General features: G+C 31.9%; 2 protein-coding genes across 3 annotated transcripts in view; both read left to right on the top strand.

Moving 5' to 3' along the window:
* Positions 1 to 3,538, top strand: part of Hinfp (Histone H4 transcription factor) — a 43,589-nt gene extending 40,051 nt beyond the window's left edge. For both annotated transcript variants that reach the window (XM_076510907.1, XM_076510906.1), the window contains 2 exons: positions 527 to 651; positions 2,384 to 3,538. In XM_076510907.1, the coding sequence (XP_076367022.1) occupies positions 527 to 651; positions 2,384 to 2,882 (624 nt within the window). In that variant the 3' untranslated portion in view covers positions 2,883 to 3,538. The remainder of the gene's footprint in view (positions 1 to 526; positions 652 to 2,383) is intronic.
* A 7,723-nt stretch (positions 3,539 to 11,261) lies between these two features.
* The window catches only part of LOC143254938 (uncharacterized), a 66,478-nt gene continuing 58,647 nt past the window's right edge, over positions 11,262 to 19,092 (top strand). The window contains exon 1 of the mRNA XM_076509848.1: positions 11,262 to 11,387. The gene's annotated coding sequence lies outside the window, so the exon portion shown is untranslated. The remainder of the gene's footprint in view (positions 11,388 to 19,092) is intronic.

Genomic DNA, 19,092 nt, shown 5'->3' with positions numbered 1-19,092 from the left:
ACAATTTAGTGTAGAATATCCTGCTTGCAAAATAAAATTTGCTATCAACGTTGTTAATGTCTGTTCACCTGGAAGACAACATCATAGTTCACAATATATATATGTATCTATGTATGTAAAAGATTCTACAGTTAGTCAGGCTTTCAAAAATGCAAAACATTTTGGTCTTTCTTTGACACTAAACATCATTATTTGATCTAATTACTATTGGTTTAAAAATAAACATTCATAGCAAACAATTTAAACCTGTGATTATAAAACCAAAAGAGAAAGTTTATGTTATAACATTCAGTTTCTTTCTGCTTAGTTTAATTTGAAAACTGTAAAGTTTAAATTACTGTTTAAAAATTGTTTATTTAGCCAAATATTACAAAGGACTGGATAATTCAGTCAAGATTCATATTAAGAGAAGTTATTACTGTCAAATAAGAAACAGTATTAATAAAATGTAACATTTCTGAATCAGTTTTGTGTAAAATACATGTTGTAACATAAATCTATTTTTTCTTTGCCACTATTGCAACAGGGCCTAAATAGCCATTTCTACCTCTGTCATGTTTGTGAGAAAACTTTCTCTCGTGGAGCCTATTTAACAAAGCACTTGAGGAAAGTCCATCATTTTCGTTGGCCTTCTGGACATGTTAGATTCAGGTAGGGAACCATTATTTTAAGCAAACAATGAAATAGCTTTATAAAATGTTTTTTTTAATTACTAACTGCTTGTGTAAAATTCTAATTGTAATATCTAACAGTATTACAACTGGCTGTTCTGAACTATTTCCACCATTTAGGCTAGTGATGTGATTAAAATGTTTGACTGAATATTTCTTGAGCTCCACTTTCTTCATCTTTCTCTGTCGTTTGTCTGCAATAATTCAATGCCATTATTTTTTGAAATCAAATTGAGGTATGAAATATTCTTCACAATAATTTTCTTTCAGTTAAGTTGGATTGCTAACCACAACAACTTGTCTTAAGTTCAATATTTTAACATAGTTCCACACTCTTTTTCTGTCATTTCAAGTGAGTTTGTTAAAATTACTAGATTTTATGATTGTTTGACATCATCTTTCTTCATGACAGTGACAGAGATTTTAAGGGATTTTTGAAGTGTTTTTGTTACTTTGCAAACTATAGAAACCAGTAGTGGTAATTATTTCTTACTGCTGTTTCTGGATTCAGGCTTTCATTTTATGTAAAACAGCATTGTGTGGTATAAGTTTCCCAAGCCAGCAAATTTGAAAGCTTATTAGACCTAACAAAATGGATTAAACTCACTTTTTTGAGTTACTAAAAATAAATTTCATTTTAAAATCCAAACATCTTACTTGTATTTGAATTAAGAAAATTGCTATTAAGAGAAATAAAATACTATACAGCTGTTTTGTTAAACAAATTACTATTTATATTTTATAAAGATATTTAACTAGCATCATTTTATGCCTAAAAAAATTTAAATAGGATGCAATAATAGATGGTTGCAGGAATAAAACTGGTATGAAAGAACCTCAATTGATTTTTATTTTACAACCGTAATTCTTGAGTTGACTTAGTAGGGCTCAGACCTTCATTTCTTGGACTACACTTAGTTGATCACATTTTATGATAATAGCTTTTATAATCAAAGATGTAAGCCATAGCATAATAAGCAGTATGTTTGACTCAGCAAATTCACAACCATTTGGCTTTATGGCTAAGGAAATGTGCTGAACAATAGCAAGGAAAAATGTTAGTGTAAACAGGACATTTTCAAAAAAATTGTGTGAAGCATACTTAATGACAGCAAAACAATTTGAACAAAAAAGCAAACCGAAGGTTTGCAAATTTACAGTTACATCTCAGTATTAATAGCAGTTTCCATTTTAGTATTTTGTGAATTTACTGGTATCACAACAATCCTATTTGACCATATGTCATTCAAGTCCCCTGATGCATATCAGATGAACTTTTATGCCTTTGGTCTTTATAAATATACTCTTAAAATACAGAGGCAGCAATGGAAATTACAATAATTTATAGAAATGACTGATTATTCATTTATGCATATAGATTAACATTTCTGTAATCAAAAATATTTTGTAACTTGCAAGAAATGTGTGTTAATAAGTTGAGAAGTGGTATTCAAGATTTGCAGTTTCATTGGTTATAATGTGAATGAGTGTTTACAAAGTTGCCCCCCTTATAAAGACACTACTGTTATGTGAATTTTAATACAAGCCAAATACACAAATGTCTTTATCTACAGCTGGCTTGTAGTGTTATGAAAATAACACTTACTATGTACAGGGCACAAAATAATTATGATGAAAGAGAACAATAATTAAATCTTCTGTGAGAGAAGTAATATTTCTGATGTAATAATATAAATTTTATAAAATTATAGGTACCAACAAGACAAAGAAGGTTACTGCAGACTTCAGATGGTACGATATGAAAGTATTGAACTTTCACAGTCTGTACTGGAGGACCAGGGGGACAGCCAGGAAGTGGATGACCCTATGACTGCTATGGAAACTACAGAAGATGACTCTTCCAGTCAGCTTGCACAAACTGTAACTCTTGTTACTGAAACTACTGAGAATGAAGATGACGGAGTAGAAGTGGCAGAAATGCCATTTGTGGTGTATGTTCAAGAAGATGACAAAGACAAGACTACAGATTCATCTGTGTTGGTTCACCTTCCCAAATCTGAAGAAGACAGCCTTGCTCCTGTAATTTATTTAAACAGTCAACAGACTTTAGAATCTATTAATGATGTAAATAAGGGTTACCGAACCATTCAGATTGTAGAGCAAACTAGTGATGGCAAAACAGTACTGCAGACAGCTCATGTCCTGGCAGAAGGTTGTGATCAGAATGCTATGTTTCCACTAATAGGGTGATTCTATAGTCATTGAGGCTGTTGAGTATTATTAATTTTGTTGATTGATAAAAGTGAGGAGAATAGTCTTTGAGTGTAACCAAAACCCTGAATATAATCCAAAAAAATAATAATTGGAACAAAATTATTGTTCTTGTGTTTGACACACAAAAAAACTAGTAAGATCTAATAAAAGTAATCCAGATTTGTAAATTTTAAAGTTACTACAAAGTAATATTTTTTCTTAAATCTCTATCATTTTGTACTGAATATTTAGTCATTCATGTAACATTAGGGAACTTATGGTTATAAAACATCTACTTTGTTGTTTTCATTTCCATGTTAAAAGAATGTAACAAACACTGAAAAAGTAACATTAAAGTAATCTGATATATGGAAAGTGAAACCAATCTTTTCAACTTCAGATTTGTTTTCATAGTTTTAGCAGTGTATTTTATTATGTATATTTTATTATTTTATGCTTCTATAAAACTTCCTTTTATACCATAATATTTTTTCAGTGTTATTATGTGAAGCTAACCTTCCTCAATCACCAGTAATGTGAAAAGTATATTAAATGAAAATACTGGAAATATAATACGTGTTTAAATATTGAATTAGTTGTTAATCACACGTACTTTGTGAAATAAAAACATTTCTAAAAACGTAACAATAAAACAGTTTGAATGTACTTTCTAAGAGATACCCACTTAACTTACAAAAAAGTATGTAAAGGTTTGAGATTGCTATTTGCAAGAGATTTATTTCTTCAAAATATTTTGTCTATAAGAATGAGACAACATTTAAGGCTAGCTCTTAATTCCTTTACTGAACTGCTGGAGACATTTAAAACTGCATCACTAGCAAGATTATATCATTTTTAGTTACTTGAAATGTCATTTTGTGATGTATCACTACAATCCTACCTGAAATAACATAGCAGTTGAATATAATAGTGTTTCTAGTCTGAGGAAATAATTAATATAAACCATAGCTGATTACATTCTTTTAACAGGGTACAAATTCAAATCAAATTGCATTTATAACAAACCACAATATTACTTATTTCAACCCTTAAAGTACTGTAGTTTGTTTAAATTTTCTCTATCATGAAAAACGTACTGGAACATAATGAGATTGTTTCAAAAGCTACATGTTATGAACTTTTTGCAAGGCTTTTTAAAAGAAAAGAGCTGTATGTGGCTTAGTGGTTAGTGTGCCTGGACTATTAATACTCTGATTCATAGGTCACTATCACTTTAAGAAATGTTTTCTGCATTTTAGAGCCATAAGTACTCTGTAAGAATCAATGTCAAACCCACGTAGTTGGATGAGAATTGACGATTGATCTTGTTGGCAATCCTACGTTTCTCAAACCCATCATTTAGAAAGTTGGGTATTTTTGAACAAGAATTTAAAACAAATTTCAACGTAAAATTTGGTCAGTCATAGCTAATTAATATTTGAAATATATTTTCTTTCTTTCCTTTTGTAGTGCAAACTTCCTCCATCACCGAGCATAGCAGTAAGTTTGCAGACTTATAATGCTACAAATTGGTTTTGATATTCATGTATTAACAACTACCTTGTTCAGATATAATATTGAGTGTCACATAAGCTAATCACTGTGATCTGTACTAAATGTATGTAAGACGATACCCAAACCAAATTCTCATTTTTTATTAACATTTTTCACCTTGTGTATATCGAATGAAAGTACATCATTAAATCTACACAAACTAACGTATATAGCATGAAACACACTGACAACATCCATATTTCCCCTTTTTAAAGCATGCATATGGTTTTCAAGTACCTATTGCAACTGGGTCACTATGATAACATAGAAGTAGTTATCACGAACCTCAAGCAGAATTAGTCCTTTCAATATTGGTATATGAATGTACCGTATACTTATTCCTTGGTTTTATTATTTGTTCTGTTGTTACTGTGTGGTGATACCATTTCTGCCAAGGTTGGACAGTGTTGAGTCTACCTATTTGCAACACTAAAATCAGGGATTCGATTCCTCTGGTAGACACGGCAAATAGCTCAATGTAACTTTTCTATCAATAACAGACCAGGTGATTAAGGTACTCAACTCTTAATCTGAGGGTCGCGGATTTGAATCCCCATCGCACCAAACATTCTCGCCCTTTCATTTGTGGGGACATTATAATGTTAAGGTCAATTCCACTGTTCATTAGTAATAAGAGTAGCCCAGGAGTTGGCAGTGGGTGGTGACTAGCTAGCTTTCCTCTAGTCTTACACTGTTAAATTAGCGCAGATAGGCCTCGTGCAGCTTTGCAGGAAATTCAAACCAACCAATCTATCAAAAACAAGCACCTGTACGTGAGAAGAGGTATATTATAATACTGCATATTATGGAAGAAATTCAAAAACTGTTCTTCAGCCGAGGTTATGGGCGTACTTTTGCTTGAATGTGAATGTCAAGTCACAATAAAAGAAACGTTGCGTTTGATCTGTTTAGGAGATAATTTCAGTCAGATTAGTTGTAGATAAATCAATAGTAAAATCAAAATGACAAAATAATGCATAAAATGAACAATCTTTAATCAAATTACTATGTAATGTATTGTTGAACATTTGTTTGAGCATACACTAAATTCAGTTCGAACTGAATATACCACACTTCTATAATGGTTCAGCCACACTACATTATCAGTACTGTCAGTCACAAAATACATACATATATACGCAATCTAATATAGTAGAAGTGTCAGAGACGGTTCCAACTTAAGGTAAAGCATTTTATTACCTGTTCCCAAGCCCAACCAGGTAATCACTTATCTGAAATTCTTAAAGAAGCTACTCAGATCTTCAGTTGTTTGGGGTGACATTTGTACCGCAGGTACATGTGGCTTCAAAAATCACCTCTCACCACTGGTCTTTTACCCAACTATGAAGTGTAAAATTCTTAATGTCGTGAGTGTAATGGAATGGGCTTTTAAGACTACTCTTGGAGTCGTAGATATCTGTACAGGGGTCACAGCATGATAAATTATTAAAGGTAGTTCACCCATCACCTCTACTTGATTCCAGGTTTCTCCATGGTATGGTTCTTCTAGCAGTGTACTTCTTCGCATATGGATATTAAATAATGCCCTATTGATCAACATCTTAACCAGTCTGTGTTGGCCATCTTGCTTACTTGTGAGGCAATTTCAGTTGAATTATATTGTCCACTAATAGCACTTTCATATTAGTTACCAGTCAGAGATGGTACTGACTAAACATTTGATTCAGCTGCTCTGTTTAATGAACGCATGGAAGTACTATACAGACAATGCCATTCATTCTTGAATGTATCAGTTTGTGTATTATCACGATGGTCTTCACTCATTTTTACAACATATATCCTAAAGTCAAATCTCAGGAAGATTTGAGTAGTTGTTTAGAATATATCGAGTTCTGACAGTCAAGTATCCCAGGTCTTTGTCAATAGCTCTAAATATGTCAACAACCTTTCAGCATTGGCGAAAATTCCTGCGTCTGGGAAAGGAATTTTGCTAGTCTCAATTCTTTCCTCTTATAATTATCATGCCAATGTATCTAACTATTCTATCTGCTTACCTCAAGTCTTTCAACTCCAAACAAATAGCATTTTCTCTGTTTTAACATTTGAATTCGAAATAAAGGGGTTATAAAAGCAACAATAAATATAATCATTAAGTGAAATAGATACTCTTCCATAACAGTATCCTACTCAGTAATGTCACATTATTGTATTTCCTTTTTACTCTGTGGTATTCTCAGCTTATCCAGATTTCTCGAATATTTGGGTAGGAGCCACAGAATAACAAGAAGATAAAAAAATACTGTATTTCAAAGTATAATCTGATATTTCAGACTGGGTTTTAAGCAAATAATGAGATTGAACACGGGTTTAAACACAGTGAAAAATGTTTATTTTTACTACAAACCGAAATCAAAACACTTTGAAAAAGGAAAGTGTACCAAGCATGTTTACTGGAATGTATATGATATTGATTGAGAGAACTTTATCTGAGTAAGTCTCAGTCCATTTCATAAACAAGTTTGTTGCAGCAGAAATAACATAACCTCTATAGTGTAAACTATAGTACTGTAGCTCCTTCTCTGATATAGATTTTATGAAGTGACTGAAGCTCAGTCTTACTATTTAGCAACACATATGTTTCACAATAAAAGTAAACTCGTATACACAAAGTTTAATGCAGAATAAGACATCAGGAACAACTTCAAAATCCCTTTCACATTATAACACAACAATCAGACCCATTCAACTTTTTTTTTTATTGCTATCAAATTAGAGGATGTAAAAACTCGGATAATTAGATAAATGTGGAATAAATAGCAAAAACGGTACTCTATTTTCTTTGATTTATACGACAATTTATTATGTTGTGTTACAACACAACTCCGTTACTTTAATTCAGGAAGACTAGTGCAGTCTCACAAGGTGACATATCATAACATATCCTATCGGCTTACACGTAACATTTTAAAACCTACGAAATTTCTACAAGCAAACGTTTGTTAACAATGAATAATGTCATTAATTATTACAATAAACATCTGATTTATAAAATGACTTAAAAAGATTGACAACGATTACAGTTAATTTGCTTAATCTGGTTTACATCGTAACAATTGATATTCATAAAAATTAACTGTATGTGTGTGTGTGTGTATATATATATATTGCACTCAAACTGCTACTACAGCTGGCCCATTAAGCCTTGGTATTGGGCAAAAGGCTTCATTAACATTGGATATGGTAGATATACTGTGGGTGACATACACCCTTGTGCAAATTAATTGAAACAAATGGTCATTTTACAATATTTTCAGTATGGCGGCCGGTGTAGGCTCGCTGGACCCGTTGATTTCCCTTAATAGTCATTTTTTCACACAGACGGCGTCATTAGCTGTGTTTTGCAGTACGGCTGATCTATTTTTGGGATATATAACGAAATTTTGAGGAATATTACGTCATTCGAAATTGCGTTAGAAGGGCAAGGAGACCAGTCAAAAAACAACTTCTTACCAACTCAATGAAGAGAAAACGGCATCAATGGATCTGAAATACAAGAACAATGGAGGAAGATGTTATTCAGTGACGAGACTAATTTCTTCGTACAACGAAGTTTTGCAGAGAAGAGTCGTTTCAGAATTGAAAAAGAGATTTCCAGATGGATCTGGCATTTTTCAGCAAGATTTGGCTCCGTGCCACACATCGAAACTTGTGAAGAATGTTATGACTACAACGCGAATAAAGGTGCTGGACTGGCCTGAAAACTCTCCAGACTTAAATCCTATTGAAAGTCTTTGGGCGATTTGTAAAGAAAGACTTCGGGGAAAAGACTGTACTACGAAAGATAAGCTAATTGAGATGTGGTACTGCAATCCAAAAAATTAGTAAAGATTGCAGTCAGCTCCTGGACTCGATGCCAAAGCGGATTAATGATCTTCTGAAAAATAAAGACGGTCATATTGTATATTAATATCGTATCGTAATTTATTCTCAGAGAAAAAAACGCAAAAAATTGAAAAAATCGTAATTTTCCGTTTTGTTTCAATTAATTTGCACAAGGGGGTATTATAATGAGGTCTGGCATAGCCAGGTGGCTAGAGCGATCGACTCTTAATCTGAAAGTCGCGGGTTCCAATTCCCGTCACTCCAAACATGCTTGCCCTTTCAGCGGTGGGAGCATTATAATGTGACTGTCAATCCCACTATTCGTTCTTAAAAGAGTAGCCCAAGAGTTGACGGTAGGTGATGATGACTATTTGCTTTTTTTCTAGTCTTACATGATTAAATTAGAAATGGCTAATACAGGTAACCCGCGTGTAGCTTTGCGCGACATTCTAAACAAACAAATACATTATAATGTATTTTCCTAAACTTTCACTAACGAATTAATAGAAGCGTGTGTTTTTTGTATAGCAAAGCCACAAAGGGCTATCTGCTCAGCCCACCGAGTGGAATCGAACCCCTAATGTTAGTGTTGTAAATCCGGAGACATACCGCTGTACTAGCGGGGGTATAATAGAAGCACTTACAAACATTAACATGGATATTATGAAAGCAAAATGTTTCATGGTGGTATGTTAAAGTTTCTGATTATGATCAGCAGTCAAAACTAACCACAAGTTCCCTATGACCTTATTTGACAACCTCATTTGTCAAAGTTATATACTTGGTTAGTATCGTGTAGTTTACCCAATAGAATTACCGCGAAGTTCACTAGATTTCTTATCCCACTGTTAAACAATGATTTAATTTCAGTGCTGACAGTATTCCTGGTGCTCCATAGAATCCTGTGTGGTAGTTGTTTTATTGTACTTTTGTCACCTTTATATATATGACAATTTATGTGTGACTGTTGTACAACCCAATCCATTATCTGGTACTATAATCATATGAATAAACTCCTTGAGCAGTTCGTTGAATTCTCTACCAAGAGACTTTAGGGCCTATACGTACGTCCTTGAACATGATAAATTAGCTAGGACAAACACTACCTATAAGGTTGGTTTGTGTCTCTGTTTTCATATCGATGGTAATTCATCTGGAAACTAATTAACTAAATCTTCCTAATTGCAGACTAGCATAGATAAAACACCAGAACTCAGATAGCTAACTGTTTAAAAATTCCTTTGAAAAACGTTTTATGTGTCACTTCTCTCAACAAAGTATGTGGTAATGATGTCTTTGTCTCCATAGCACACCATATAACACTTGCATATTTTGTTGCATCACTATTGTCTTTTAACGGCACAATTGCAGACCATTGTTTCTTATCTTGTCGGCATAATTTATTCACATAATTGTATTTCATCTGCTACAAAGTTGAATCTGACTGACATATAATGTGAGGCTAAATCCATGATTAACCGGACTTGAAACCAAAATATTGTTTTAATGATGATTGTTTCCTCTGCTTGAGCTTGTAGCTAAATCCATTTCAGGTTCCACTAAAGAAAACTAGCCAGAGCAAATGCTGCCATACTTTGTCATTTAGCCTCTTGTATTTTCTATGGCGTAAGATTTAATCGTTCTGGTGTGGAATTATTCCATCTTGCAACAGAATATATACATTTTTACATCCAGTGTTAAATAACCTATGGTAGAATCAGATTCAAATATTTCTTCAGAGGTTTCATACTTAAATTCTCAAGTACAGGATTCAATTACCTACAGTGGACAAAGTGCATATAATTCATTCTATAGCTTTTTATTGACAAAAGCAAAATAAACAACAGTATAACCGGTTGTATAGAAGTTGTAAAGATAAGCGAAAATTCTGCCTTTCCTTTTTACGCTAATGATTTGTCCAGATGTCATTACAAATTTAATTACTCTAAATAAATATATAGAGAGTGATTACATCATTCATTTTTATATTTTAATTCTAGCTTAAATACTTCTGTATTTCAAGGTAGGTCAGATGTAGCCAAATTATCACTGCGCCCAGACAATATATATACATGGTTCCTCTTATTGCCACAAAAAGTGCCACTTTTAGGCCACAGATACATTATCAGAATGATAATCAAGTCTAATTATGCAGTTAGAAAATACAACCTCAAGAAATGATAAGTTGTATTCTTTCCTTCAAGTTGCTCCCAGTGGCACAATGGCATGTTTGCATGCTCACACTGCTAGAAACCGCGTTTCAATATTCGTGATGTGCAGAGCACAGAAAACTCATTGTGTAGCTTTATGCTTAATTCCAAACAAACAAATAATTCAAGTTCATACGCTCAAAATTAAAAATTTATAGCTTTGTACAAAAACATAACAAACTAATAAACCATTTACAAGGAAGTGCTTTCGTCTCTCATACTTATGTACATGTTTGATGTATTTGTGGTGTCTTATATGAATAAACCGTTTTTATTTTCTTGTTAAATGTGCGGTAGTTATAATTCTTCAATTCAACAAGGTTAGTTAATAGTGAGAATGGTAGGACTAACAGTAACGGTTTTAGCAGGTTAGGAGTCATCTTCAGGTTAGGTGGTTTTATTTTTCTAACATGGTAGTTGATCTTTTTCATTAGTTACTTTAAAATGTGATGGATGCCGATTATTTAAAAGAGTTTAAGAACAACTTGATAAATATGTTAATGATAATCACTAGGTTTGAATGTTTTATTCTTATTTTGAAATTTCGTTTATTAAACGACCTAGATAGACCAACATGCCCTTTATTGTTTTTAAATTATATGTATACGAGTAGTTATCGTTTTATCCAACCAATACATTGATTTTATATTATGAACCCTCTTCTGTGATAACATTTGGGAGAACTTCATGCAGCGAATAAGTTTTGCAACAGCGATGAATAATGTTTTATTTTTAATAGCGCCATCTTGCCAGTTTGTCATATTACATTCTCGTGAAACACGAGAGAAAACGTAGTGAATGAAAAGTGTATTTGTGAGGTGGGTGAACTAGAGTGTTAGAGTATTTTCAGTCAAATTAAAGACCAAAATTGATCAAATCAGTGACACCCAAGAAGGTAGGTTTTCAAATTGTTGGAGCAAATAACGGTATTAAAAAATACAGGTGATACAATTGAAATTCATACGCGAGTAATTTTGAACTATCTTCCCCTTCAGTGTCTCCACCCACATTGCTTTTGTCCTCTTGGTACAGTCCTTCATCTTTGCCACCCTTTCCTCTTCCCTTGACCAATTTAGGTACAGTCCTGTTACAGGAGAGACAAGAGTGAAGTGTGTAGGGGAGATAACTTTAGAAATGGGTTCGCGTATGGTTTTGTTGACCGTGAGAGAACTGAATTCTGGTAGCGTTGTTGATATTAATTTTGATAGTAACTGTTACGAGTCGATCCGCGGCATTAGTACGTTAAAACTACAAATGTCAAATATTGATTATCTTGGCCCATTTGGCTACAATATTTTCGGCTTTACATGTTTATTTTAAAAAAGTTAAATTGTCTGAATTTGTGTAGTCATAGACACGATTCCTGCAGCTACGCTAAGGTTAACTACTAAACGTAGCTTTATAAAACATTAATACATTTTTCAGCTTTTTATCATAACCATAAATAATAACTTTCTGTGAAAGGTCGAATTAATCAATGGTAATGATAATCAAATTTTGGTTTTTACCCTTACCCTTTGAAGTTACATACCATCCGAGTAGGGTTATCGCATTTTTTTTACAGATTAAAGTTCGATGGCTTTGATAGTAATACCCAATAGGTTTAGAAAATATTTTTTTTTGGTTACTGGGTTATTCTAACTGCACTGTTAAAATATGAGCGAAAATGTTAACTTGAATTTTGTGGTCATAAAGTAGTAGTCATGATTCATCACAATTTTAACAGATAGTTTATCAGGTTTAGACTTTGAAAAAAAATTGACTAAGAAAGAGAAAATGATACATACATGTATATATCCTATTCACACAGACTATGAGGCAACAATATGAAACACTTAATACTTTATTTATTACATACAGGGTTTGCCAGACATCATAGTGAAACTGAGATTACACAAGTTTTTGCCTATTTTTTTTTCCTGCCTCATCAGAAACGTGAAAGCAGTGAAATATTCTAGTACCATAGTTCCACACTGTGATTTTGGTATTTACAGTTTGTCATTACATGATACTTCTTTAAAGATGAGTTGCATATACAGTGTTGCTGTATGTTTCATTTTAGAATATTATAGGTTACTGTAGAATGCTTTAAATTATGTATATCAGAGTCCTCACTGTTTTGCAATTAAGACTGAATATTAGTCCGAGTTAATTGCATTCATATATTGTCAGAATAGCATATAACAGAATGTTTCAAAATTACACAATTTTTCTATTGCAAATAAATCCAAAACCTTTTGAGTAATAACTTCTGATCAGAGTAAACAATGCATTCAGTGCTGAAACGAATATATACCTGGTCATCAGTAGAGCTGACTAAATATATTTCTCTTATGTGGGATTTTTCTTGAACTTGAATGCTTTACTATAAGTTAAAAATACATGAATAATGTAATGTTTTAGGACAACATGGGATCTATTGGTCTATCCTTTAAGCTGAACTAAAATTATTAATAAATAAATAATATATGTACTTACCAAGATTTTTCTTAAGCTCACTTAATTTTACTGCCTTTACAACATTCAAGGCCTCCCATTCCAAAGACCAACCAACCTGTTAGAAAAATAAAACTGTCTTAGCTGAAGATGGTTCTTATTACTTAAAAAAAAAGAAAAAAGCCAGACACTTTACTAGTGCACATGTCCAAAGTAATTAAAAGAGAGAAGATAGTATTTGTAGTATGGACAAAAGTATAGCAGAAAGAATTGTTAAAGTTAGTAAAGGCTCATATCATCAGAACCAATGTGTAAGTGATGCCAATTTGCAATTACATAATGGCCTAGTTATTTGATAGTGAAAATAAAAGTCATTTAAAATATAACCTCTAAAATGATGGTATGATAACAAAATTGCAACTATTACTGAAATTTTAGAAAGATATTCATTAATGACAGTTGTTTTGTTTTTGTCACCAAACATGCTTGTCCTTTCAGTGGGGGGGGGGTGTAATAGTGTGATGGTCAGTCATATTATTTACTTGTAAAGAGTGTCTCAGAAGGTTTTTAGTAGTTGGTGTTGGCTAGTTACTTTTTCTTTAGTCCCTTGCTAGTACAGTGGTAAGTCTGCAGATTTAGAATGCTAAAATCAGAGATTTGATTCCCCTTGGTGAACTCGGCAGATAGCCCATTGTGGCTTTGTTATAAGAAAACACACACCTTTTCTTTAGTCTGTCACTGATAAATTAAAGATGGACAGCTGAGTAGCTAAGTATAGAATTTGAAACAAACAAACAATTTTTCTTTATTATACTCAAATGAAACTTGCATGTGTTAATCATTTTCATTATTAATCATTTCAGGTTGAATAATAACTGATATTCATGAAGCTTTTGTTGTGTAATTTGATAACTTTTTAATATATAATATGTTTATTAATTTTGCTATTTCATTTGAGTGAAAAATTTGTTTTTAACTGAAGAAACTGAATTTTACATTCTCTATGCTCCAAATACTAATACTGCATAAAAACTGAATTTATTATATTACACAAACAACAAACTTTTCAGTAAAAAAAATATGAAAAATTTAAACTTTTATTTTCCTGTTCAGGAAATTGTTGATTTCTCCTTTATATGATAATAACCTAATAATCTTATTAGAAAAATAAAACAATCTTAACTGTAGCCTAACATAATCATCCTGTTAGATAAATAAACCAATATTAACTGTGGCCTAACCTTTTTTTCTTTAAATCTTAAACACAAGTCCTTCCATTTTATTATTATCAGAATCCTGCACAAAAAAATCAGATGCATTTATTCTCTTTATCTCCTATATACATTTGTATGAGACCACACTTATCCTTGATTTCTCAAGATCAAACAAGTGTAAGAGTTCCTAACTTCTTTTCAAAAGATATTTCTTCTGTTCCCAGAATAATAATAAGGTTTCTCTAAAACCTTACCAACAGGTCAGTATGCTTTCTTAGATAAAAATACCAAAATCATTCACAGTATTTCAAGTGAAATGTAACTAGTTATTTTTATAGATACCTCTTTTGTTTTCAGGTCAATATATTTATAAATGCATCATAAAATTCTCTTTGCAAGACTTTGTATTCAAATTCTTTGGGAAAACCCTTTGCTTTAATTTGGGGGCATAAACCCCATCCTCCTAATTCTATGCCTGCTGTTAAAAAAAAAGAAAAAAGAATGTAACTAACATCTTGTGGTTTCTGCCAGTTTCTTAATTACTGTATTTGTAGAAGTATCTTTTTTGAATGCCTAAAATTCCTCAATTTTTATTTTGTTGATTTATTACACTGTCTCTATTTACATAATGCCTAATGCATCTATAACATATAGCTACAAATTTCAGCTTAAAAAAAGAGTGTTATTAATTATCACTTGCAAATCTGAGTTGTAAATGATTACAATTCACTTGCTTAACCTGATTCACAGCTTAACAGTTGTACTTACAAATTGCTATCTAATTTATATTATTATCTGTGTCCTTGCTAACCTAATGAGCCATAGAATTAGGAAAAGTTTCTTGTTGATGTTGGATATGACAGATGTAATGTAGTTGACCTGTTTTAACATAGTATTATTTTCTTTCATTCATGGTTTATTTAAAATTCACACCATAATTTGCCTGTCTTCAGATTCTTAAAGCATAATGTATTTGAGGTGGAAACAGTTGCTGAGAACATAAATATTTGAAGGAAACTAAAATAGTATTTTCTATTTTCTGTGTGCATAATTTGCTAATAATATAAACATATTTTTGTTAAATGCTTGATAAAAGGTAGAGTCATAAAAATCATGCTTTTTTTTTCTTCTAACCATGATCTGGTGATGATCATTAATGTTGAGTTCACATGCAAACTGATTTATTGTTACTTGCATTATTCATTAGAAACTTGTATATTTTGTCCTATGTTATAGTTTTAACATGTTTCTTGATAAACTATCAGCAGAAAGTGTGAGGTAAAATTTAATGATACACTATAGAAATATAACTGTTTAGTTTTTAAAAGAATGAACTTCTATATTTTTTTACTTTTGCTACCAAAAGCAAAAACACTCATGACACCTTATTAATTATTACTGGAAAGAACAAATTCAAAAACATTTTATTAACTTTGTTAAGGAATGATAAACAGATATAAAATCACATAATCCTGATAATGTTGCAACCAGAGAATCACATGTTTTTAAATTTTAGCATTATAAAGTCATGTTGAAGTGATTAAACAAGTGAAAATGTATTCAGTGAACTAATACGCTATGCTTACCTGTGTAATGGACACTAAGCTCTAGAAAATGCTTAAAACTCTGAGGTATTATTTCAAAACTTATCCATAATGGCTCAAATCAACTGTGACTTTAATTTGGGCATACAGACTGTTAGTGACCCAAAAATATGTAATATTAGGTTTTGCTCTATCTTTACTATTAGCAACATGTCACTGTCTCATATCTTGAGTGACTTACCTACTATTATTGCAATATCCATTTCTTCAGTCACATTGTGAATGGATTACCATTTATATTAAACAAGATTAACATTTGGGTAAAGCCAAAGCCTTACCTTGCACTTACTGCATATTGTGTTCATTCACATGCCTTTATTTGTCCAAATTACAAATAGATTAAGGGCATTCTTTATTACTACAATGTTCTCAATATAGTGAGAAATACCCAAGAGTTCAGTTTCATAAACGAACATGACAATTAATAATTTTGCCTTTATTAGTATAATTAGTGTAAAAAACAAAGACCTAAATATTGACCCATGAAGCATTCTGCTAGTAGCAAAGATCGAGTTTAACTAGGTGTCACTAATAACATTTTGCTTTTTATCTCAGCCAACCATTTAAGGTTCAGGTAACATTTTTGAGGATATTACTTTTTATCTAGATGAGGTAAAATAGTGGATTTGCTTTTCTTCAATTTTCAGAAGGCATCTGTTTAGTTAGATGCTACTTAATTCCTTTGAAAGTGGTTTATGATGAAAGTGAACTGCTGTAATGTAGTGACCACCATTAGTTAAAGCATTATACTTGCTGCTTAACAGTAGTGTATATGGTATGACTTTAAACTATATTAGTTTTTTTTTTGCTAAGTACTTTATTGCTATATTAATGATTATCATAAATTTTATTTCTAAATTGTTTTATCGTTGTTATTATTGAACTTTCTTGAAGTATGTCATATTTATTTTTTTGCCATTACAGAACACTTAGTTGTTTTTTTAACTTCCTGTTGCCTGCTTCTTGTCATAAGTGACAAAAACTAGTTGAAGTGGAAGTAGTTGTATTAGACATAACTCATTATGTGTAACATACTGCTTTATTTGTATAATGATTATCATTGTTATTTTGTAATTTCAGAACTGATATTCTGGGTATTTATTTATTAATTACAGAATTTAGGTGTTCATTAAGTGTTATTATTTTACATTTTAATGAACATTAGTTTTTTGTGTTTTTGGTGTATTTTTTGGTAATGTCCAACTACATGACTCCACACCTAAACAATAATGTGTCACAGTAATTTATCTTGGATGCCATTCCATGGTAGTTATACTGCCAGTGGGTTTTTATTGGCCACTGGTTGTTTTTAGAAAGGGCTTTGTAAAGTTCAGTTTGTATTTGGTTAATGTTACAGTGTTCAGTAGGTATAAATCTGTTCAGGGTGCATACACTTCCTTGAAAAGGCCCTTTTTTGTGCAAAAGTACTTGAAATATACTTAAATATTATAATAGTAGAATATACCTAATTTTAATACATGTTGCAGAGTTAAATGTAATAAATAGTCTTTTTTTTTACTGTACATTTAAATTTTGAACAAATAAGGAGGAAGTTTATAAAATTTCAGTCAAATGAAACTGATTTTGATGTAGATTTTTAACTTCTAAAGAGAGAGTACTTAGAAAGTCTGTGAAAAGTGCTTGAAATTTTTCTTAGAAATTCAGTATGATCCATACCTGTCATTGATAGTAGTGTTTTCCATGTTCCATAAGTAAGGTATACTATTATTATTTTGTTATTGTCACTTTTATTAACAGTGTTTAAAATATCTAATTCTATTGTAGTGATTGTTACGTTAAAATCATCCAAGTTTGATGAATTTCATGAGATAATTTTTAGTGTAGGTCTGAATATGTTATTCAGACCTATAGAAATCAATTGATGAACAGTGTATTCAACTGGCAATACTCACTGCCAGGTTGATTTTGTTTCTCACTAAGTAAGTGGCTTGGTTGAATTTGAAGGTAATAAAATATTATTATAGAAATTATCCTATTTTGAGAATGGCAGTGGTTTCCAACTATCATTCACATTGAATGCTTCTGATGATGACCATAAAGCCAGTGGAGAGTCCTAAGCTACCTCCTATTCCAGTTGTCTGCAAGACCCTCATATATAGAAAATATAAGCAGATCTGTATAAAGTAAATGTACTTTCCAGTAAGCTCAGTTAGAATGAACTCCAACCATTTTCTTCTTCCTCTTATCTTATGTTACATGTGGATCTTCTGTGCTGAGACCATTTCTTTTCATTATTGAAATTAATGACATTTATAGGATCTTAGTTATGATTTTGGTTATGTTTGTTGCAGATCTAGAAATCTCAAGTTTTGATAATTGTATTGACGATACTGTGATTTTACAGATGTATTTTGGTTGGTTAGTTGAACAAAGGTGGCATTTAATTATAATGAGTGCAATATTACAATTGTTAGTTTGCTTTATGATATTTAATTGTGCATGCTATTTAAATACTAACTGTCTTAACTGTATCAGTTTAAGCCTTTCACACAGTGTTCTGTGGCAAGTGATAAAGTCAACAATTTGGGTTTTGTGTGTATTCTGAGGAATACCCCTCATTCCAACAGTTCATTAATTTTTCAGGTCACTAGTAATTTATGTTTGATAATAGGGGATGTGCATGGCCTACCTGGCATTGATGAGATTCTCAGCTGTGATAGCCATATTGTATTGGAAATGCTGGCTTTTGCTTAGGCCTCCCTTTGATGGCTATGTATATAATATAATATTAAAGGCTGTAACAGCAATGGATTGTTGGAAAATAGACATTGTGGCACTCAGTCTTGGTCCTTTTATCTTGGGAAGAGGGTTGAGAAGAGAGCTACTTGGATGATTCTTAGGATTGATGTATTGTCATATTATGAAGATAGGTTGAGATCCGTTACTCTATTTTCTCTTGAAAAGAGAATAGTTGAGGTAAATGTAATTGAAGTATTCAAAATTAAGAGAGTTGATAGGATTCCAAAATATTTCAAGGGGTCATAATTTTAAGAAGTAAAAGGGCGAGATATCTTTCTAGTTGAGGTAGTTTTATTTTTTTAATAGAATGGTAAATATCTGAATCTAACTTGCATCTGGAATAGTACTTTCTTACTTATTTACACTTAGTCCATCCTGTGTCTTCTGACACATGGGGCCATTCATCAATGATATTTTCTTCCATACTGAGCCATCTTTTCTATTTCTCTCTAAGCAATGGTTGTTTTGCTGAAATCTTTCTCAATACATTTGTTTCCATAGGAGCTTTGGTTATTCTCTTCTTCTGCCTCACTTTCAAACTTGCAATTCATAACTTGCTTCACATTTCTCGTGTCATTCATTCTTA

The sequence above is a fragment of the Tachypleus tridentatus genome, chromosome 7, assembly GCF_004210375.1.
Source record: "Tachypleus tridentatus isolate NWPU-2018 chromosome 7, ASM421037v1, whole genome shotgun sequence".
Taxonomy (NCBI): Eukaryota; Metazoa; Arthropoda; class Merostomata; order Xiphosura; family Limulidae; genus Tachypleus; species Tachypleus tridentatus.
Note: the sequence above shows the minus strand (reverse complement) of the source record. Positions and strands in the feature narration are given on the sequence as shown.